General features: G+C 36.3%; 2 protein-coding genes and 8 non-coding genes across 10 annotated transcripts; all 10 read right to left on the bottom strand.

Annotated features, from left to right (window-relative positions):
- Positions 1 to 2,167: 2,167 nt before the first annotated feature.
- Positions 2,168 to 3,162, bottom strand: LOC137811560 (signal peptidase complex subunit 1-like). Its single transcript, XM_068613346.1, has 2 exons — positions 3,045 to 3,162; positions 2,168 to 2,608 (listed from the first exon to the last, which is right to left on the bottom strand). Exon 2 carries the CDS (start codon positions 2,606 to 2,608, stop codon positions 2,327 to 2,329), a length of 282 nt encoding a protein of 93 aa, XP_068469447.1. The 5' UTR covers positions 3,045 to 3,162; the 3' UTR covers positions 2,168 to 2,326.
- A 12,596-nt stretch (positions 3,163 to 15,758) lies between these two features.
- Positions 15,759 to 19,744, bottom strand: LOC137811559 (large ribosomal subunit protein uL22y-like). Its single transcript, XM_068613345.1, has 7 exons — positions 19,573 to 19,744; positions 19,402 to 19,438; positions 19,260 to 19,300; positions 16,442 to 16,672; positions 16,253 to 16,355; positions 16,105 to 16,172; positions 15,759 to 16,002 (listed from the first exon to the last, which is right to left on the bottom strand). The coding sequence occupies exons 1-7, from the start codon at positions 19,573 to 19,575 to the stop codon at positions 15,940 to 15,942; spliced, it is 546 nt and encodes a 181-aa protein (XP_068469446.1). The 5' UTR covers positions 19,576 to 19,744; the 3' UTR covers positions 15,759 to 15,939.
- Positions 17,234 to 17,362, bottom strand: LOC137813141 (small nucleolar RNA snoR74). Its single transcript, XR_011081375.1, has one exon. It is a non-coding gene; the product is annotated as a small nucleolar RNA snoR74 (small nucleolar RNA).
- LOC137813139 (small nucleolar RNA snoR74) lies at positions 17,416 to 17,544 on the bottom strand. The gene has a single exon (XR_011081373.1). It is a non-coding gene; the product is annotated as a small nucleolar RNA snoR74 (small nucleolar RNA).
- LOC137813137 (small nucleolar RNA snoR74) lies at positions 17,598 to 17,726 on the bottom strand. Its single transcript, XR_011081371.1, has one exon. It is a non-coding gene; the product is annotated as a small nucleolar RNA snoR74 (small nucleolar RNA).
- Positions 17,780 to 17,908, bottom strand: LOC137813136 (small nucleolar RNA snoR74). The gene has a single exon (XR_011081370.1). It is a non-coding gene; the product is annotated as a small nucleolar RNA snoR74 (small nucleolar RNA).
- Positions 17,962 to 18,090, bottom strand: LOC137813134 (small nucleolar RNA snoR74). Its single transcript, XR_011081368.1, has one exon. It is a non-coding gene; the product is annotated as a small nucleolar RNA snoR74 (small nucleolar RNA).
- Positions 18,144 to 18,272, bottom strand: LOC137813133 (small nucleolar RNA snoR74). The gene has a single exon (XR_011081367.1). It is a non-coding gene; the product is annotated as a small nucleolar RNA snoR74 (small nucleolar RNA).
- On the bottom strand, positions 18,326 to 18,454 carry LOC137813140 (small nucleolar RNA snoR74). Its single transcript, XR_011081374.1, has one exon. It is a non-coding gene; the product is annotated as a small nucleolar RNA snoR74 (small nucleolar RNA).
- On the bottom strand, positions 18,509 to 18,638 carry LOC137813138 (small nucleolar RNA snoR74). Its single transcript, XR_011081372.1, has one exon. It is a non-coding gene; the product is annotated as a small nucleolar RNA snoR74 (small nucleolar RNA).
- Positions 19,745 to 23,352: the final 3,608 nt, after the last annotated feature.

Here is a 23,352-nt window from a genome sequence, read left to right as displayed (position 1 = left end):
ATTAAAAACTTATATAAATGAACTTATGAACAAACTAAACCTTCTTGATTAGTGAAGATTGCTTGGACTTAAAAAATGAATTCTGATTTTATTTTATTTTTCTTTCAAACATTCAATAAATATATTGGTGGTTCTTATAAAATGAGCGTTTTTACTTATAAATTTTTGTAACAAGAATTTGTGTAAATTTTGATTAAGTTATTTAGCTAACTATTCGAATAAACTGATATTATACTGGATGAATTCATGTAAGGTAGCCCCCAACCCTATTTTTCTTTTTTTAAACCTTTGTACGAAAAATTACACAATAACTTCATAATATTTTACTCACACAATAAGTCTTCATGGAGTAGATTATTTTTTCAAATTTTAAATAATTAAAAAATTGACTGATATATTGAGTGTGTATAGCTTTATGTTTTCAAGTATAGAAAATTGCTCATAACTACTAAGTACTACTGTTAAAAATGAGATAAAATGTGTTTAGCCCTTAAAAATGGTTAAATTCACATTTAATATTAAAGAAATTTATAACGTTAAGCTTTCACATGTTATATTGTTTACAAAGTGATCGAAAGGATCATAAAAAGCTTAATGTCAATTCACAAAAAGATTTGAATGTTAAAATCAACTTTAATAATTTTATAAAATTAACAGCGTATTTAAGGTTCAATTTTTTAACGGGTCAGTTTATGGGCTTAACGGGCAGGCTAGTTTTGGGTACCAGCTAAAAAGGAAGGGGCATTTCTTTCTCCATCTCCTTATTTTCGTCATACACTCCAAAAATATACAAATTCTCATTTATTCTTTTTTGGATTGACAATATGAAAGTCAAAAGTATCTTCTCAATCACATAATCCAGAAGAACTTTCGAATTATACAATTTGAAAATCATTTTTACCTTTGAATTATACAGTTTAAAACTCATACTTTTTAAATGTTTCTATATTGTACGGTAATATGAAACTTTCATATTTGTAGGGTGCAGGAAAAAATATATGGAGGTGAAGGGAAAAATGCTCAATAGGTAGAACTCAATGAGGCTCACGCTGAGAGGTTTTAATTTATTTTAATGGTCCACAATGAGCTACAAGAGCGAGAAAATTAATATATTTTTAAATAATGTTTATGCAACCTAACTAAACCATCATTGTCACACATTGACTCATTTTGTAAACTAATGGAAATACACAGGATAGATGATTTAAGATCACACACAACAACTAAAAAATAAAGAGGTGCACTCCAGATGATAAAGTATACTCACAATTATTGACTAGAAAATCAGCTGATAAAAATTGTGACCAAATTATAGAAGTGACAGAAAAACAAGAAGAGCACATTACCAACCAAGACAAAAATAAAAAATAAAGCTTCCTAGTTTGCAACTTACATATAATCTACAAAAACCATTTGGCCTGTGATATAAAACCAATTTCTTTAAAATCCATAAACAATGACAGAATATTGCAACTCACTCAAGGAAAGTAGAACCTAAGGAAAAAGAAAAGTCAGACACGGTTAAAGAGATTAATCCTCATAATGGATTTAGAAAAACAGTAATAAAACCCAGACTTAATCGCATTTTGGTCCCCTACTTTCTCGAATTCACCAATTCATTTTCTTTAAGTATTGGATGTCAATATGGATCAAAATTGCACACTTAAAATGTGCAAATTCCGTTAAAGTTGAAGATCATCAGCGGAATCCATAAAACAACAAGGTCTATCAACTATCACAATTCTAACAAGTAACAAATCAATTCATGACTCTAGACAGGAGGTTATACCTTAAATAGCTAACGACATCATTTGGGTAAGGACAATACTTAGATGCAATTTCATAAGTGCTTTTAATGTTCTGTAATCTAAGCAGGGAGGTTCACAATGATAATCTATGTTCACCTTTGATGGAAACCTTAATTACGCAGATTATGAAAACAAAACTCTTATTCTAATTGAAAATGGTACCAAAAGTATGTATAGATCTGCATCTAAGATTTGTCCTTCAGTACCTCACGAGAAAGAGAATGATTAAAACTGTACACTAAATCTAAAACCTTAAACCATCAAGGATCAGAATCAGAATCCAAATGTTGCCCAACCCCATCATGGAATCAAAGTCTAAAATCTACAAAAAGGTAAAAAAAATAGCAAACCAACACAACTACAAGCAATGTCTAAAGAAAGTAAACATATGGTTGTACACTGTACTATCCACTAAAGGGGAAGGGGTGGGAAGACAACAAGAACTGCAAATTAGTCTCAAAGCTACGAGTACTTCAAAGATATATTATCCCACAAAAGTTAAAAAAAAAAAAAAAAACCTACTTCTTAACATGTTTCTTCTTTTGAGTTACATTAGAAGAAGGTTGTGGCTTAGGGTGCTTTTCAGCCTCACTTGAATCCAACCAAATAAGGGGATGGCGATTGAAAAACGGCCAATTGGGGATAGTGAGCAACGTGGTGAGAACCACACCCCCAGCGTATACGAGAATCATCATTTGGAAAGAAGCCATGACATATCCACTTGCAAATGCACTCACGGCAAATGCAAGCAGCATTATCTGCATCAGTTGCTCCGCTAGCTTTTGACCTTGCCAATCCATCTAATCAAGAACAATTATGAGAAGAAAAAAAACGGCAGTATCAGCAAAATCCCAAAATCAAGGTTTTAAATGACCAAATTTGACTGCAATTTCCTGGAACATCAAGAATTGCGAAAATACAGCAACAACAACCACAACTTAAAACCTGGGCCAGATAAAAACCTACAACGAAAATTTCAATTGTTCTAGGGAACTGCCTAATAAACCTAATAACACAAATTACTGGATCAGATCTGGGATAACCGTAACCTGTTTAGTGCAATAAAAAGACCTGGCTAGGTCTACGATTTAAAATTTGGGGAAAGCAGAAATTGCGATGGAAATGTGGATAAAAAAGGAGAATTATAGCGATGTTTAGCGAAATAAAACCCGAAATAGTTTCTTCTGCTAAGACGAGAGAAAAAAGAATAAGAAAAAAGTGAAGAAATGGTGATACCTGAAGACAGAAGAGTAAGAGGAAGAAGACGATGTTGAATGCACTGAGACTCTGAATCCCACCGCGTTCAGTTTAAAACTGTCCGAATTTAAGCAAATTTCCAATTTACTCTTTAAATGGTAAATCTGACCTTAATATAAAGTAATTAATTCTTATATGAAATATTTCATTTTGGTGTAATAAAAAAATAATGAATTTTAATAAAAAATTTAAATGTATAAAAAAAATCGATAATAAAACTCAATTAGTTTAATCCTTACCGAGTTAAAAAAAATTAACTGAATTAAAACTATTATATTAAGACGGTAGTTTTTTTTTCCATTGTATTAAGAACGTGATAGCCAATATTTATTATATTGAAACGAGTATTTACTTTAGATTAAAATATAAGTTTTAAATTATCTGAAAAATTGAAAAGAATTTTTAAACTTAATTCATCTTATTTTCTTTTCAATCAATAATTCAAATTTCATTAAAATTATGATAACATAAGCATTCAAATTAATATCTTTTACATAATTTCTTTTACAGCATTTTTTTACATATTATTTTATTTTAATTGTATAATGGGATTTTAAATTATTAAAAAATATCTCCGTATTTAATAAAATCTCAGTAAAATGTTAATGAAACCTTAACTAAAAATCAAATCAGCAATAATTTATAAATTCATAAACCTGGTTACAAATTTGTAGGTTACCAAAACTTTTTAATAATTAATTCTAAATTTTTCGTTCTTACAAATTTGTTTTGGGAGTTTTCTTCGCTACCAATAATGTTTAAATAGGAGTGCTGAGCGTATGAATTAATTAAAATTAAATTATAACTAGAAAAAAACACACATTATACATTTTTGTGTAATAATAAACAAAATATATAATTAAAAAATAACCATTATAATAATTACTAAAATAACAAAATATTATTAGATTTATATTAAAATTTTAAAAAATGTGTATGTAAAAAAATATATATTTTATTAATTTTTATAATGTTTTATTTATACAACAAAAATAGTTGTATTTTTTATCACAATATCTACTTATAGTAGGTAATTTTTTATAAATAAAAAAAATGATTATATTTATAATAGTAAAAAAGTTTTAAAAAGATGTCTATAAAACACAACCTTTTAATAATTCAATAATTAGTTTTCCATTGAAGTATATAGTTATTTTAAATATTTGAAAAGAAATATTTGTGATTTATGGTGATTTTATTTGCTAAACCAAAAGTTTCTAACGAAAAATATTGGAATCTGAATTAATATATATATATATATATATAATTAACTTTTTTTTGTTGAAAGTATCTCCTTTTTAAATATATCATAAAAATTGATCCAATATAGAAGAAGAAGAAGAAATGTTTGAATTGTGTATTTAAGACTTTTTGAGAATTTTCACAAATTAACACATGTCGAACAAAAACTTAACAAACACATTCTCAAACAACTTTTTGTAAGATTAACGCTTGATGAAGATCAATCATTTATGGTTAAGTACTTTGTTTACACAAAAGGTGTGACCTAATCGATAAGAGGTTTCGCTCACTAAAAGAAAGTTAATGTTCTAAGAAGGATTTAAGATTGAGAATACTCTTTTAAGTTGTTAAAGAACAAAACAATGTTCTTACTCACAAACTAAGGCTTGAGGATTGCTAAAATTTACAAGAGCCTTTGTTATCGTTCTTATCATCGTAATTTTCATCAACTTTTCTTCTTACAAAAGATATTCTATATGTAGATGTTGAGAATAAAAGAGTCGTTACACATCCTTTTGAAGTCACTGTAAGGTCTTGTGAAGTTCTTCTTCTTCTTCATCTATCGTTTGTCCATGTTCAAACTTATAGATGCATTAAATGTTCATCATGCAACATTAAATGCTTACATATTCTTTACACAACTCTTTGATACACGACATAACTTATTAAACCTAAGCTAAGCACCTTTTTCCAAACTTGAGTAAAGCATAAGACATAACAATGATGATTGTCTTCACACGACTAACATTCCACCTTTTCAATGAAAGCATGTTTATGTGAAACAACTTTATTCGAGATCTTTGATGTAGGCACTTCATTTTGAGATTCTCTTGTAAAAAACAAAGAGATGAACATCATTTATAAGTATTCAACTTGTAACATGAAATACTTAACACTATGTGTACTTAACATTTATCCTAGCAAAAACCTATCAAACAAAGTTATATAAGCGAAATCTTATGTGTTTATTGATAATTAATACTTAAAGAATATTGTTTTATAATTTGTTGTTAAGTACATAATCCATATCAAATATAAGATATGTTGAACTTTACTCTAACATATATATTTTCAAAATAGTTAATAATAATAATATATATATATATATTATTAATTATTTTACAAAATTTATTGTTTACTTTTTATTACAAATTAAAAGACCTCGAAACAAAACCATAAATGTACTAACATCCTATTTAATCTAATTTTATTAATTCATATATAAATAACTATAAACATACAAGCACTACTATTATTATTTAATTAATATACAAAGTATGTCAAAAATAAGAAAAGAGGATTGCTTATATTTTAAGACTTTTTAAAATTTTAAAAATGTTGTTTAATGATTCACATTCAGACAATAACTTTACTTTATACATAGTCTATTAAAAAATTCTTTCCTAAACTTTGATTCGTAAAGTTCTCATTCTTTTTATTAGTACAAAATATAATATGCATTGAACAATTGTTAAGAAAAAAAATATTCACATGTGCTTTTTACACTAGTTCGTCTATGCAGACTAAGTCAAATTCTTGATCAACCGTTTACGTTTCACTATGGAGACTATTGTTACAAGTTACAAACCGAGTATTATTTGGAACGCAAATATTTTTGACTAAACACTCAATTATTGTTTTGGCCACGTAGTCACTTTTTAGTAAAAACCCAAGTAGTTTTTGGAACTTTGACCCTCTTCGATAAATAACCCGAGATTTTTTGGAACTCAACCACTCCCACCTAACCCATTGAGTATTCTTTGGAATGTAGTCATTCCTTAAGAAAAAAAGTATTTTTCGAACTACAAGAACTCATAACACATTGAGTATTGTTTGGACGCAACCACTCCTAACTAAAAAAATAAGGATTATATCAAGAAGTCATAAAAAAAGATATGGGGGTTTTCTCACTAGAGAAGATGATCATTTTACGACATATGTAAATATTTTCTAGTTTATTAAATGAAGACAATAGTGTTCACTGTAAAGATTTTATAGGTACAGAAATATTGTCGCAGTGTTTCAACACTTAACAATCATTCTTTCTTTTTTTTCTTTTTCAAAAGATAGTTTTATACGTGACTTGGAAGAAATTCGTTGCAAATCTTTTTCTGGCCATTAAGAGCTTTTGAACTTAGATATATTCATCTTTTAGTGTCTGAAAATCATGGACATATAAATGCATTAAAAGTGTTTCATGCAACATTAAATGTTAATATCTTCTTCATACAACATTTTGATAGCTAACAATACTTATTAACACTAGATTAGACCAAACAAAGTAAAAGCAAAGACAATATGAGATGGATAGTTAGACCAAGTTCAAGATGGTTGTTGAAACAAAATAGTTTTTCCTACTCAACCCCTTCTATCTCTTCATGACACGAAGATGTCGATAAAATAGGAAGATTTAGTCATTGTTTTCAATACCTCAAGAACCTGCAAAAGAACAGAGCGGCGCCGCTGCGGCCGATCGCACTCCAACGCCCAAGTCAGTGACCGAACCACCAAATACTAAGAGTAACACTCAAGAACTCTCAAGGAACCGTGAACCAGTTCTCTCTCACAGTATACTCAAGAACTCGCAAGCGTAAAGAAGACAATCTGAACGTGCGTACCTCAGAAGTTCGTTGGGAAACCCTTATATACCTGGACACTTTCTCTCTCCTGGCAGTTACAGACCTGGACACGTGGCTCGCATCCAGCCGTACACGTGCCATCATCTGGAGCCTCCTTGACTTGGACGCTGCTTCTGACTCTCATTTGGCTAAGTTACTTATGCATGATACTACTCAGTGCATAGCTGTCCTGGAGTGCGATCTCTACTGGATTGGCGAGCTAGGGTGCCTTCGTACACACCTACCTTGTGGTCTCGTCGGCCGCCTTCATAATCTGCACCACCTTCATCTTCGGCGATGTGCTTGCTTCGGCGATCTCTAATCACTTGGTCGCCTGGATTCATATCTGGCGACTTCGTCTTCAACTTGGTGACCGCCGGTTCTGGTGTGTTGGAGATCGGAGCACGCCAACTTAATAACTGGCGACTACACGAGCCCCCCGACCTCCTTCCCTTCTGCCAACCTGGCGTCCTCTCAACACGCCTATACAATAGCTTGATGCCACATCATTACTTCCGACTACCAGGGCGGTACACAAGCCCCCCAGTCTTAAGCGAAGACTTGTCCAGCGAAAAGACTAAAGGAGTCACGTCAATACCGATCTACGTGGCGCTGGCGCAGAATTTCAAGCGGCTGTACTTTCTGCTTTCCTGACGCTCCACCAAACACTCCTCCCATCGCTCGACACGTGGCTTCATCAACGGTTACCTTCAATTGTCGTTTGCGCTTCCCAAACCCATTTCGAAAAACCCTTTAAACCCATTTCTCTTCACTGTTCCATCACTTTCTTCGTATTCTCAGACGCTCCAACTTTCTTCTGAAAAAGCTCTCAACGTTCTTCAACCTCCTGAATCACCAACTTCCTTCATCACTTTCCTGATCATAAAAAGGTACTTCCTTTACTTCTTCTGCTGGTTTTTCCTGCATTTTAACCGATTCGCATCATCCTTTAACTGTCTGGTGCATACGTTGTGGGTTGTTTTTTCTATTTCTCCTTCTTCGTAACTTAGGGCTTCGTCTTCGTTGCAACGAACCTTCGTTCGTTCGTTTTTCACCCTTCCTTTATGATCGAGTCAGCCTCTGCGAACCCTGATCACCTTTTCTTTTCTTCTTCCTTTGCAGCTTCCGCAATGACTCGCTCAAAGATCACCCAAAATCCTCCTCCTTCGTCACGAAACCCCTCATCTCAAGCACACAACCCACCGCGAGCACGTGGTGCTTCGTCTTCTCAGGCTGAGAGGCCTGCACCCTCCCGCCCCAACCTGGCCCAGGCCATTCCGCCTGTCACCGGAGGAGCCTCCGTCCCCTCTTCAGATTTCAAAAAACTATACCCATGGGCCACCTCAACCTTGCTGAAGGAAACCTCCTCAGTAAACTCTGCTGGGGCGGTTCTTCGACTGACAAAAGGGGATGAGCCTCACCAGTCGTTCCACAAGGAGCACGACGAAAGAATGACGGTGTTGCCTTGCCCCCCGACCTTCCAGTATGCGCCGACGACAAGGGGAACAACGGCGGGTTGTTCTGCTTCGTCTACACGACCTTGTTCAAGAAGGTGAAACTTAGGTTTCCCTTCACCCGCTTTGAAAGGGAGCTTCTTACCGAGCTCGACATCGTTGTCGCCCAACTCCATCCCAACAGCTGGGGGTTTGTGAGGGCGTTCCAGATTATGTGCAACCATCTGGGGTTGCCAGCGTCAGTGGACGTCTTCCTCTTTCTTTTTGAAGCCAAGCACCCAGGAGATCGCCTGTGGGTGAGTTTGAACGGGATTACTGGAAGGTCGATCCTCTCTATCTTCCAGCAATCCTACAAAGACTAGAAGGGCAAGTTCGTCCAGGTGCGCCCCAATGACAAGGACGCTTCTCTGCTCGACGGTTTCCCCTTGTATTGGGTAAACAAGGGGAACAAAGAGTCCAAAGGCAGCTTCAGGAGGCCAAGGAGTCCTGATAGCATGGGTGCTTTGGACAGGGACCTATGCTTCTTCTGGAAGAGTGTGGCAGACGCCAACATTACCTTCCTCACCACCACGCTCATCTGCTTCGAGTTCTTCGAGGACCAACTCGAAATTCGCATAGGTTAGAACTCACCTCAACGTCTAAGTCTTTATTTCGACATTACCTCTGTTAACTGTTTCTGGGCGTCTTGTGCGTTGTGCACAAGACTTTGGTTTTATTTTCTGCACCACTTATCTGATTTTGCTGCATACTGCCTTGTGTGTTTACCTTTTTCTCTTAACTAACCCATGCACCTTTGCATTATGCAGATCGCATGTTGGGCCAAGGAAAACTTGCTGAACTGAGGGCACTCGCCCGAGCCCACGGGTTGGCATCGGGTTCCCAAACCGTGCCAAACTCGGTGGTGGAGATCGCCGCCGCACAGGGCAGATCGCCACCAAAAGGCCCAACACCTTCCGAGGTCCAGCCCGCCAACCAACGCAAGAAACTTATCCTCAGGAAACCAAAGAGGAAAACCCCTCAAGTGGTTCAGGAGGAAGAGGAAGAAGACGACGAGGCGACTAAAGATGGCCTCGTCACCAAGAGGAAAAGGGTGGCGCCTTCTTCACCATCAGTTCCACCTCCACTTCTTACATCAACACCGCCATCCACACCAGTTCTGCCTCCAACATTGCTTCCTCCACCAGCTCTTGCCTCGCCAGTCCAAGCGATTCCATTGGCGTCTGCGCCCCCAGTGGTTGAGGCCGCCGAAGCCAACTTCATAGAGAACCCCCCGAGCGCCTCCACGCCTTATGTATCAGTTGGAGGGGGTCCTCCTTCAAATGCTTCAACTGCAAACGTTGCACCAGTCGGGGATGAAGGTGCTCACCACTCTCCAATTCTTATTACTGAATCCCCAACGTCGCCACCACGCCAAGAAGCACCCGCTGAGCAACCAACTGAAGAAGGTGGCGGCGAAAACCAACAACAAGCCCACCCGGTGCCTCCACAAGCAAACCTCTCTCTTGAGGTCAAGAGGATGTGGGAGCCTTTCTCGGCCAAACTGAAGATGATGGCGGAGGACTTCCCCACCATCATCTCTAAAGCTGTGGAGAGTTCTACCAGGAAGCTCCAAGATGACCTTTTCGCACTCCGAACTGAGAACAACACCATAAGGATTGAGGCGGAGAGTTTATCCTGCAATCTTACACTCGCCGAGATTGAACACTCCCGAGTAGAAGATGCCATGAGCACCGAGCTCCGGGTGGCGCGCAAGGAGGCCACCGATCTACGCCATAAGGTGCAGCTTTTGGCTTAAGAGAAAATTGAGCTGGAGAGCAAGATAGTACCTTATCGCGTCAAGGTGGCTGACCTGGAGGCCTTGATCAAAGCTGACGCCGCCAAGGTGAAGAACCTCGAGAAAAGGTCAGCCGATTGGGAGGTCTTCTTGGGAAAGGTGGAGAAAGAAAGAGACGACACCATGGCCAAGCTCGCTGAAGCCAACAAAGAGAACGGGAAGATCGCCGCTGAACTGGGCCAGGTGCAGGCAGAATCCAAGAAGGTTACTGAAGACCTTCTTCAAGCTCGGGAAACAATTGAAGAACTTAAGAAGCAAGCAGAAGAGCTGAAGCAGCAGAATGAGGGGCTAAAGAAACAAATCGAAGAACTTAACCTGAGCTCTGCCCAAATTCTTGTTGCTGGATTCGAGGCCGCCCGGGAACAGTTCGCACTACCTTTATGCTTTCTCCCTTACCCAATTTGCTTGTAACAATCTTTCTATTTTTCTGATTTTTCTGTATATGTACCTTAAACTGATGTTCACTTTATGACAAGGTCTTTGTATTTCCTCTTGCAACTCCTTTGCCTGCTTTATCTCTTCTTGCACAATTTACTTCAAAGAAATAACTTAGTAATTTCGCAAGCGCAATCGTGTACTTAACTGTTTTGAACCACCGATCTTCGGACAATAACGCTTTAACAACTTGTAATCTCAAGGCAATAAACCTTAACGTAAAATCTCTCTTCAAACAACGAACTTCAACTCACTTAATGGCTTAAGACACCGCTCACCCGATCTGCTTCATCAAAACGGGTCTTTGACTTTCTTGCCATTGCTTGAATTTCTCCTGGTCGCCAAAGACTCTTGGCGATATCAGCTTCTTTCTGGCTTCATAACTTGGCCATTGTTCCTTCGTCTGGGGGTAGAGGCGCCTTTCGGATCCTTCTCTACCTCCCTGATCTTCAGAACAAGAGACCGGGTGGCTAGGCGTTCTCTTCGAACCCGCCTTAGTCACCTAACAAACTTCTTCCGCCCTTTACACCATACCTGAACTCGTTCGAGACGAGAAGGATTTTATCTTGCCTGAACTTGTTCATAGGCGAGAAGGTCTTTAACTCGCCTGAACTCGCTCATAGGCGAGAAGGTCTTTAACTCGTGCCTCTACATTGCCCCAGGGGTTACATCTCCTCTCCCCCAGAAACACTGAGGACTTTTCGCTGGTGCCTCTACATTGCCCCAGGGGTTACATCTCCTCTCCCCCAGAAACACTGAGGACTTTTCACTCTTCCTCACCTGCACTCGCTCGACGGCGAGGAGGTCTTTATCTCGCCTTTGGACGCGCGAGGGCGTTGAGGTCTTTTAACTGGTGCCTCCAATCGCCGAAAGACGATGAGGACTTTAACTTTAACTGGTGCCTCCAATCGCCGAAAGATGATGAGGACTTAGAAACTTTTTAGAAAGCATGCAATATATCTTTAACTTGCCTTAAATCACATATAAGTGACAAGGTCTTTCTTTAAAACTTTTGGAAAACAAAAAGCATGCAATCTGAAACACCTTAAACTTCGAAAACTCTTCTTTATTGGGTGGCCTCATTAAAAACCCTCCTTAGGGAAAAAAGAGTGCTCCCTTCCAACTGTTTTAACAGAGACATTGTAATATAACCTCATGTTTGTCTTTACTTACAAAGTTCTTAACTGTAATATAACTTGAGGTGCGTGGCGTTCCAGGTGCGAGGAATCGCCCCTCCTTCCAATGTCTCTAAGCGGTAGGCGTCGTTCCCGAGCGCCTCGGTTATTCTGAACGGTCCCGTCCACTTAGGCGACAGCTTATTCTCCATCTCGTACTGGTGGGCTTTCCTCATCACCAGGTCGCCTTCTCTGAATTGTCTTGGCATCACCTTCGAGTTATATCTTCGTTCAATCCTTCTCTTCACCGCCTCAGCTTTCAATCTCGCCTCTTCCCTGACTTCATCCAGTAGATCCAGGTTTAACCTTCTCTCTTCATTCGAGTCTTCCTCCACGAAGTTCTGGAATCTCGGCGAGCTCTCCTGGATCTCCACTGGAATCATTGCGTCGCACCCATAGACCAAGCTGAACGGGGTCTCATGGGTTCCTGACTGCTCGGTGGTGTGGTACGCCCAAACTATACGGGGTACCTCCTCAGCCCAGCTTCCCTTGGCTTTCTCTAGCCTTCTCTTCAACCCTCCCAGCAACACCCGATTGGCTGACTCTACTTGGCCATTCGTCTGAGGGTGCTCGACGGATGCAAACACTTGTTGAATTCTCACCCCTTCGCACAGCTTCTTCAACAGGTGACTTGCAAACTGAGTCCCATTGTCCGACACCAGGCGCTTGGGCACACCAAACCGGCACACAATGTTCTTCCACACGAAACCTTCGATCTTGTGTGCGGTGATCTGGGCCACTGGTTCTGCTTCGATCCACTTGGTGAAGTACTCAATCGCCACCACCAAGTACTTCATCTGCCTGATCGCCAGCGGGAATGGTCCCAAAATGTCGATTCCCCATGTATGGAACGGCCAAGGGCTGTAAATCGACTTCAACTCCTCGGGAGGCGCCTTGTGCCAATCGGCGTGTTGTTGGCATTGTTTGCAGCACTGTGCGTACCTCTTGCAATCTTCTCTCATTGTTGGCCAGTAGTAACCTACATGAAGAGTCCTTGCGGCCAGAGCTCGACCCCCGACGTGGCTTCCGCATATCCCTTCATGGAGCTCTGCCATAATTCTTGTACATTTTTTCCCGTGCACACATTCCAGGAGTGGGTGAGTGAAACCAAACCTGTACAGATCGCCATCAATCATTGCGAACTTGCTAGAATTCTTCTTTATCTTCCTAGCCTCTGTCGGATCCAGCGGGAGAAGGCCATCCGCCAAGCATCGTTTGTACTGCGTCACCCAGGTGTCTGGCTCGTGTGCAGCGCAGACCTGCGTCATGTTCACCCTCTCCCCCCGACATGCCCTTATTCTTGGCGACCTCAAGGTCTCTTGAGTCAAGGATTTGTGACTCCTCGCCGCTTTCTCCGTCGACTTGCTTATCTGAAGAACCAGGTGATCTGCCACAAATGCTCTCGGCGTCTTCAGAGTTTCTTGAATCACCGTCCTCTGCCTACCCCCCTTGCCTGAACTGGCGAGCTTAGCTAGCAAGTCAGCTCGGGCATTCTGCTATCTGGGCACATGCACCACTTCAAAGGAGGCAAAGGAACTCTTCAATTCCTGTACATACTCCAGGTAAGCCGCCATTTGTGGATCTTTAGCCTGGAACTCGCCTGTTACTTGCCCCGTGACTAGCAGCGAGTCACTCTTTGCCATCAACACCCTGGCTCCCATCTCCTTAGCCAGCAGGATACCGGCGATCAGCGCCTCATATTCTGCTTGATTATTGCTGGCCTTGAAGGCAAACCTCAAGGATTGTTCGATCAGCACGCCGTTGGGTCCCTCCAAGATGACTCCAGCACCGCTACCCTGCTGGTTCGACGATCCATCCACTGAGAGTACCCAACGGAAGTCGTCCCCTTCAACTCGCGTTGCTTCAGATGAGAGCTCGACCACGAAGTCTGCGAAGATCTGTCCCTTGATCGGGCCTCGGGGCTCATACTTAATATCAAACTCTGACAGCTCCACCGCCCACTTCACCATCCTCCCAGCAACGTCGGGCTTCTTCAAGACCTTCTGGATGGGCAGGTCGGTCATCACCAGTATCGTGAAACTATGGAAATAGTGGCGCAACCTCCTCACTGAAAATACCACAGCCAGCACAGCCTTCTCCAGGGCCTGATATCTCGTTTCGGGACCCTGCAGTACCTTACTAACAAAATAAATAGGCTTCTGAGCCTGACCTTGGTCCTAGGCGAGCACCGCACTCACCGCCCTCTCAGTTACAGCAAAATACAACCTGAGAGGGGTTCCCACCAGCGGTTTGCACAAAACCGGCGGGCTCGCCAGATACTCCTTCAGCTTGACGAAGGCTTCCTCACACTCCTTCGTCCATGCAAACTTGTTATTCCGCCTTAAGCACTGAAAATATGGGTGACACTTCTCTCCGCTAGCTGACACGAAGCGAGACAGGGCGGCCATACGACCTGTAAGCTGTTGTACTTCCTTCACAGTGGCTGGGCTCCTCATCGCCAAGATGGCGGCACACTTATCAGGGTTGGCTTCTATTCCTCTCTCAGTTAAGAGGAAACCCAAGAACTTCACAGCCTCCACGCCAAAGATGCACTTCTCCGGATTCAGCTTCAACTTAAACTTGACGATCGTGGTACACTTTGTTATGTGCTTGAAGAACTAGTTCAAGAATCCAAAACGACCTTCAGAAGATCTCAATAGGGAATGAAAGCTTGGAATTGAGGCTCCATATTGAAAATACTAGTGCAAGTTGGCAATAATATAGAAAATGCATAATCAATCGAGAAGGGAAGAAGTACATCATACAGATTGTTTTAACCTTTATTGAGAGGGAAAAAATGTTAAATGTTATGTCCATACAGGGACCATTGTGAGCATAAACGATGTCTAGAATTTGATCAATAGATGCAAGTCGTGTGATGATCAATTGAGGCTTCATAAGATTCATCAACCTTAATCTTGAAGATATGGTGAGGGTTATCGAGCAAAGTCACGAGGATTCATCTTCAACAACTCAAACAACTTCTTTGTCCTTATAATTACACACATTTTACGCTTTGTCAAATAATTAACACTTTTCTCATGTGCCACTTAAAAAGAGTTGACACTATGCTCTAATTTTAAAATAAAAGCAAAATATACTTTATCTATTTCATTAAAACGACAACCACATTACCGAAGTTAAAGTCTTTCATAAGTAACAAAAAAAAACACTCATTTCCCATTCATATAGTTATTCGGAATACCAAAGCAAAGCTAAACTATAAATCATTTAAACCATTCAAACTTTTTATAAAGAAAAACCCTATAGACATTAATGAAATAAAAGCTTTGGAGAAATAAATATAAAAAAAATCTTCAGATATATTCGATCAAGGCAAAGACTTAATTAAGCTTGAAAGAAGTCATTCAATTAAAGCATATTTAAAAAATATTTATTTAAACGAACGAATATAATTCTTTAAAACCACTTCAATTCAAAATAGGCGCAATAAAGAGACACAAAAATTGTTTAATTTATTATTAAAACATTTGAAAAACATAGAAACAAACTGTCATGAACTAAACCCATCAAACATACATAATCTCATCACAATTAAGTTATAAACATTTTCTACATTAATAAATAGAATAGTGAATTACAAATTACAAATTATGCACAATTAAGAAATACTAAGTTTGAATTTATAAATACATATACTAGAGCTTTGAATCCAATGTACTGCTTGCTTGATTATTATTAAAATCGAATGAGATCATAAAATTGTTAACATCATTATAAAGAATTAACCTACTATTGAAGCGTCTTCAGATCGGAAAAGAAATAAAAACTGGTTCGAGTCGTACTTCAAAAACAGTGAAACGAAGCATCTTTCGAACGTTAATGCCTTCCTAATGCCCACGATCACAATAATTAAATTACTTTAGATGTTTTGAAGATTCATCGTTTCATTAATCGCAAAGTATAATAGTAAGAAGAAAAAATATAATACCACATTGTTTTTCAATATTTAGTATTTCTTTAGAAACAACAAGTAGCCATTCGAGTGAAAAAACGCAGTCTATACTAAACGAAGTTTTCCAATTAAACAATTAATTTGAAACAGAGTGTATGAAACTTCATCAAGCAATAGCAGAAAAATAAAACCAATGAAACCTAAGAAGAGGCACCACTTCGTAGAGCTTGGGACTTCTTGCTTGTTGCCAAATTTGTCTCGGGCTACGGACGAACAAAAGAATTAATAATCAGATAATAAATCATCGAAAAAAGAAAACAAAAACAGCAAAAGATGAATACTTAGCAAACAGATGAATCCAATACCTCCTTCCTTACGGGTTCTTCCTTTTCCGACAATATCAATTCTATGTGGCACGGGGATGACATATAAGCTGCAAAAACAGTCCCCATAAATAAAATTGTGTAAAACATATCAAACAATTAAAACAAAATGTTAAATATTTGAACGTACGATTGATTCTTCCATGGGCTCGGTATGTTCGGCGTCTTTGCTTTTGCGCTTGATTGACTTGGATATGGGAAATGTAAAGCGCATCAACATCCAAACCTTTCACCTGAAATTAAGCAATTTTCAGTAAAACAATTTCGGAGACAGTCACATAAAATGCTCATGAAAAAGCAAAATAGAGTATATACATACTTCAGCATTGCTCTCGGCATTTTTAAGCAAATCAAGGATGAATTTTGCTGATTTGACAGGCCACCTTCCTTGGCCATTAGAGTGTCTACTCTTTGCTTGGGCTGTCCTTCCAACACCACGACAGAAACGTCTGAATGGAATGGCCTGTTTGTGGGCAAGAACATCTTCCAAGTACCTTTTAGCCTTAACCAAGGGCAACTTCCTAATTGCAAACGCAGTTTCCCTAGTGTTCTGCAAGTACAATATAAAAGGCAAAGTTACAAACATGTAACAGAAGTTAACCAACAATAATGGTTATTAAAAGGAGAATAATATGATAAAAATTGCAACAACGTAGAAATACAGTTTTTTATCTGTTAACAAGACACAAATTTTAAATACAGCCATATTATTAGATGTCGATTGCAACATCCTCTACCAAAATGTACTGTGGCAATTAAACAAAATTGGTAACTATTAATGAAAAATCATGTTCCATCCTTTACAGAACCTGAAGTCACAAAAAGAGAACTGCCTACAAAGGCAGCAGACCACTACTTTTTTCACCCAACTGCTCACTTAATATAAATGTGTCCTAACTATATATTAAAGAAAATAAGTTCACATAGAAAAACCAAAAATAAATTTTACAACATAAAACATGAAATCAACCACAGATATGTCACAGAGGAAGATATTCACTAAGCACTTCCCTTAAAACAACCGAAAACCATTTTTAACACGAAAACAGTTAAGACATCTTTACATCAGAACAGACAAATCTTAAATCAAATTCATGGTGCAACAAAAGCACTGTGTTCCATCATTTACTGAACCATCAGTCACAAAAAGAAAACATAGATTCACCCAATAACAATGATTATTATATCCCTGAAGGTTACGAGAGGCATGCTCACAGAGGCAACATGCCCCTGCTTTTTTCATCAGATTAATACAACATGTTTTGACATAAATATCTTAAACAGGTTTTCTCAAAGTGTTCCATCATTTACTGAACCATCAGTCACAAAAAGAGAACATAGATTCACCCAATAACAATGATTATTATATCCCTGAAGGTTACGAGAGGCATGCTCACAGAGGCAACATGCCCCTGCTTTTTTCATCAGGTTAATTCAACATGTTTTGTCATAAATATCTTAAACAGGTTTTCTCGAAGTGTTCCATCATTTACTGAACCATCAGTCACAAAAAGAAAACATAGATTCACCCAATAACAATGATTATTATATCCCTGAAGGTTACGAGAGGCATGCTCACAGAGGCAACATGCCCCTGCTTTTTTCATCAGGTTAATACAACATGTTTTGACATAAATATCTTAAACAGGTTTTCTCAAAGTGTTCCATCATTTACTGAACCATCAGTCACAAAAAGAAAACATAGATTCACCCAATAACAATGATTATTATATCCCTGAAGGTTACGAGAGGCATGCTCACAGAGGCAACATGCCCCTGCTTTTTTCATCAGGTTAATTCAACATGTTTTGTCATAAATATCTTAAACAGGTTTTCTCGAAGTGTTCCATCATTTACTGAACCATCAGTCACAAAAAGAAAACATAGATTCACCCAATAACAATGATTATTATATCCCTGAAGGTTACGAGAGGCATGCTCACAGAGGCAACATGCCCCTGCTTTTTTCATCAGGTTAATACAACATGTTTTGACATAAATATCTTAAACAGGTTTTCTCAAAGTGTTCCATCATTTACTGAACCATCAGTCACAAAAAGAAAACATAGATTCACCCAATAACAATGATTATTATATCCCTGAAGGTTACGAGAGGCATGCTCACAGAGGCAACATGCCCCTGCTTTTTTCATCAGGTTAATACAACATGTTTTGACATAAATATCTTAAACAGGTTTTCTCAAAGTGTTCCATCATTTACTGAACCATCAGTCACAAAAAGAGAACATAGATTCACCCAATAACAATGGTTATTATATCCCTGAAGGTTACGAGAGGCATGCTCACAGAGGCAACATGCCCCTGCTTTTTTCATCAGGTTAATTCAACATGTTTTGTCATAAATATCTTCAACTGGTTTTCTCGGAAGTGTTCCATCATTTACTGAACCATCAGTCACAAAAAAGAGAACATAGATTCACCCAATAACAATGATTATTATATCCCTGAAGGTTACGAGAGGCATGATCACAGAGGCAACATGCCCCTGCTTTTTTCATCAGGTTAGTTCAACATGTTATAAACGTTTTCAACAGATTTTTTTTCCGAAGTGTTCTATCTTCTACTGAAGAGTTAGCCACAAACAGAGAAAAGATGTTCACTTAATAACAATGGTTATTATACCACTGAAAGGTTACAATAGGCGTACTCACACAGGCAACACTCATACAATTTTTCATCCGGTACTTATAAATAAATAAAAAAGCACTTCCAGTTGCATAGCCCTTTAAAACCAATATAATAAACAAATAGTAATTAATAACAAAGGAACTAACACGACTCTCTTAACACGAATTGCAATAATATTGTGCATTAAAAGTGTAAAAATTTTCAACATTTACTGAACCTTGAATCATGAACAAGACAGCTTCACCCAACAACAAAGGGGGCACTACGAAGGACATGATAACAAAGGTCAAACATGTCCATGCTTTTATCATCAGGATTTATTACTGTACTTCCATATTTTCATTAATCAATTAAAACATATCAGTGTATGCAAATCAATAGTATGCCAAAAAAAAGGTTCAAATATTATAACATTAACTGAAAAAAAATGATTCCTGAAATCGACAAAAATAACACAGAATGGTAACCAAAGTAGCAGGATCAGGTACCTTGAAATGAACCCTAAGGTCGGCGCCTCTAGCCTTGCACGCTACATGTCAAAAACGATAAAAATGCCCAAATTTAGAACTTAAATGCCATCGTTTTAGAAGCTAATGAAATACTCACGAATTCTACAATAATGGGACTTACACTTAGTAGGATTGTTTGGCTCCCTTGAATACTTCACCTGTGAATAAAAACAATAAAAGGATAGTAGTATTAGTTACACTGTGAATTGGAAATGAAAAGAGATCACAGATCTGACACCAAGCGAATTCTACTAAGCAGGTGAAGTGAGTAGAAGAAGTGAATAGTTCATACCATTGCTGCTTAATTCGACACCTTCACAATTCAAACAAAGAATTGGCTCACGGCAAGAGAAGAATGAGGTACCAGGGAGTTTATATAGTAGGGTTTAAAACCCTAGTTCCGTCGCCATATCATGTAAGGTGGGAGCGATGAGGTCCAACATGTATTTCGGCCCACGGTCCATTCCTTTTGACCCAAGCCATAAAAATAAATAAATAATTAGTGACAAAAGAAAAAAAAAAATATAGTATAAAAACAATTATTGGCTAACTTAAATATAAGTATTTTCTCATATTTTTCTTACTGGTCCATTACCAATAAATTCAATCATTATATCTAAATATAAATATTATCAACTTTGGAGTTTGATAGCTTTATTAATAAAAAAAATCTTAAAAAAACACATTGATAAATTTTGAGATAAATATGTACATAAGTATATCTGTACTTTTTACTTCTAAATGATCTAGAAATTTTAGTATACTTGAACACTATTTAATCATTTATTAAAATAAAAATAAGTATTTACAATTTTCGAGTTGTGTATTTTATGTGGTTACCTTTACTTATTTAACATTTTAATGTTTACTTTCCTTCATAATATCTCAATAAATATAATTCTAACCAATTTTTCAATCTAACAAGTAGTGAATTTTTTATAAAAAAATTAAGATAATTTCTTTTAGTCTAATAGCTTAATTTTTATATAAGAATTGAAAGATAAAAAAATATAACCACTCATAGTGGTTTTAGTTCTTTTCTATCATAAATTTTAATACAAATTACATCTGACTATTGTTGCGTATTTATATGTGCTCAACACTTTATAGTGATCAGTGTATCAAACTTCGATACTGTTGATATAATTTCTTCTATCAAATGTATAACATCGAATATTTTTTATGTATACTAATTCAACAAAACTTTTGTATTCTTTATTTTATACTAATTATTTAACATATGATTAGTATTCTTTATTTTGTACTATTTTTTTAACATATCATTACGATTAATTTTTTCCTATACGTTGTAATCTTTTTGTGTTTTTTACCACCTTTTTATTCTTTACTTTGTAGTAATTTTTTAACATGTCATTAGGATTATATATTATGTTATTGCTAATGTTTTGGTATAATTTGATATGCTCAACATAAAATACCTGTTTCGAATTAAAAACATACATAACAATTTATTTTCATTTTCTAACATTTATATTTTCTTATAACACTTCCAACATCATTCAATGATTTGGTATTTTGTTTTTAATTGTGTGTGAAAGCTAAAAGAATTATTCATAACTTTATTGTGTATATGTTGTATAAAATTATTTATTATTCATATACAAATTGTATTAGGTGAAAGTATGTTTGTCGTAAAAATTATTATTATTCAATCACTTTAATTTAAGTTTGTATAAACTTATTTATTTATATACAAATTATATTGGGTGAAATGTTAAATTTATTATTATTCAAATATTTTAATTTAAGGTTGTTAACAATATCGTTTTTATGAGATTTTTTGTTGTTGTTAATTCAGATTTTATTATTATTAATTCTAATTTTATTATTTTTAAATTATTTTACCATTACTATTGCATTACAATTAGATTATACAACCTTTTGTGTTTTGTTATTTCCTTCTTTAATTAGTTCCTACAATTTTAAAAGTTAACAAAGTATTATCTATAGTCTTACAACAATTTTAAAATCAAACTTTAAAAATAATTATATTAAATAAATGCATCAGATCATGTCATGATAATATGAAAGGAAATTTCATGATTAAGAAACAACTATTATCCATCTAACATCAATAATGTTAAATTAATTACTCATTTATTTATACACACTTTTAAAAAGAAGAATTTTATGAATAAAATGTTGTTTTATAAATTTTTTTAACAGCATAAACTTTTACACATAACGTTATAAGGAAATTCATGTATTTTTGTTAGAAAAAAATCCAGTTCTTCACCTCATACAAATTAAAGTAATTTCTTTAGTTATTAATATATTAATAATAATTCATAAATAATTAATATGTTAGTATAACTAGTATTAATAAATATAAGGGGAGCAACTTCTAGGATATAATTTCTAACCAATTTTTCAATCTAACATTAGTCAAATTTTTTATAAAAAAAATTAAGATAATTTCTTTTAGTCTAATAGCTTAATTTTTATATAATAATAGAAAGATAAAAAAAACATTCATTAAAAGTATGTAATACGAAACGGTGTTTTGGAGGATGGGTCTTTTCGTGATGTGTTCCGAGATGTAAAAATGTTGTGGAATCATTGTGCACATGATTCTATGCATAGGAAGGAAACTCAATTTTGAGTTGTTCTATATGAGTTGCATTGTTTTTTATATTCTTAGAATAAAATGTTATAATTGTCCGTATTATAAAGGATTGTATTACAAAATTATAGGAACATATTAGCATAATTATAGATATTTTCTTTTAATGGTTTTTGAGTGGTAACAATCTTCTGCTCAACCAATTATCTACCTTTTATTTATCTTTGTTTCCATGGCTAACAATGGAAATAAACCATATTTTAGTAGTTCTTACTCTCTCCACCATTTTGACATCCAGGAATGGTTCTTAGTTCCAAATCTCTATATGGAGATAACTATTCAACTTGTCATAAAGTCATGGCATCTCTTTGAATGCAAAATCCAAATTCGGTTTTGTTCATGGAACTCTTAAGTCATCTCGTGTCAATGATAATCACAGGAGCATACAAACATGGATATTTAAAGCATGATATCCTTTTTGTCAATTTATTTGCTTATAATTGTTACACACTTTATCATCATTCTTTTATGGTTATGATTACTAATGATATGGAGTCATGTCTTGCTCAAATTGCTTCTCAAACTCATTGGTAAGCGACAATAAAATCTGAAATGTCTTGCTCAAATTGTTTCTCAAATTCATTGACAAGCGACAATAAAATATGATATGGCTATTTTGGAGGCCGATAATACTTAGTCTATGTGAAACGTAGAAAAACACATCAGAAGAGAGGGTTGAATTCAACTTTAATTAATTTTGAAATCATTTCAAAAAATATCATTTGGTGAGAAAAATTCGCACAACAGTTTTGTTTATCAAGTGTTATAACTATATATCTTGCTTTTGATATATCACAACTGACACAACTTGAAAGCTCAACTAAGACACTTGAATAGGATGTTTTAACGCATACCCTCACAATAACTCTCCTTCCTAGGTTAGTGCAAACGATAATAACATGCAATGTAAAAGAGATAGATAAGAGAGAAATACACACAACATTTTATATTGGTTCGTCTATCACAATAGACTATATTCAGTTCTTAATCTATAGATTGAGTTGAAAGCAAAATAATGTTGCAAAGTACACTTTGAGTATTCTTTGGATTTGTAGTCATTCCTGATTAATCCCTTGAGTATTGCTTGGGCTCATGGCCACTCTTGGTTAATCCCTTGTTATTTTCATAAGTCACTCCCCATTTTATGAGTGTTATTTTGGATCGCAATCACTCCTAACTTACCCCATTAAGTATTTTTTTTCCAAGTCACTCCTAGCTCAATGAGTATTTTTTGGGCCCCTAACTACTCTCATGAGTATTCTTTCTCAAGCAACTCATAACTTAACGAGTATTATTTCCCAAAAGCCACTTGTGGCAAGGATATGAAGTTTGTGTGAAGGTGTGATCATTAGATTATGAGTATTGCTCTCCAGGGAGGGATTGCATTTTTCAACAAATACAAGATTAAATATTCTATCTTAGTTAGCT

This window comes from Phaseolus vulgaris, chromosome 2 (genome assembly GCF_000499845.2).
Source record: "Phaseolus vulgaris cultivar G19833 chromosome 2, P. vulgaris v2.0, whole genome shotgun sequence".
Classification (NCBI taxonomy): Eukaryota; Viridiplantae; Streptophyta; class Magnoliopsida; order Fabales; family Fabaceae; genus Phaseolus; species Phaseolus vulgaris.
Note: the sequence above shows the minus strand (reverse complement) of the source record. Positions and strands in the feature narration are given on the sequence as shown.

Coding starts and splice junctions, on each gene's coding strand:
- LOC137811560 (XM_068613346.1), bottom strand. CDS start 2,608: ATGGATTGGCAAGGTCAAAAGCTAGCGGAGCAACTGATGCAGATAATG.
- LOC137811559 (XM_068613345.1), bottom strand. Junction 16,173..16,252: donor AGCCCATGGAAGAATCAATC/GTACGTTCAAAT, acceptor CTGTTTTTGCAG/CTTATATGTCATCCCCGTGC. Junction 16,003..16,104: donor AAGAACCCGTAAGGAAGGAG/GTATTGGATTCA, acceptor GTTCGTCCGTAG/CCCGAGACAAATTTGGCAAC.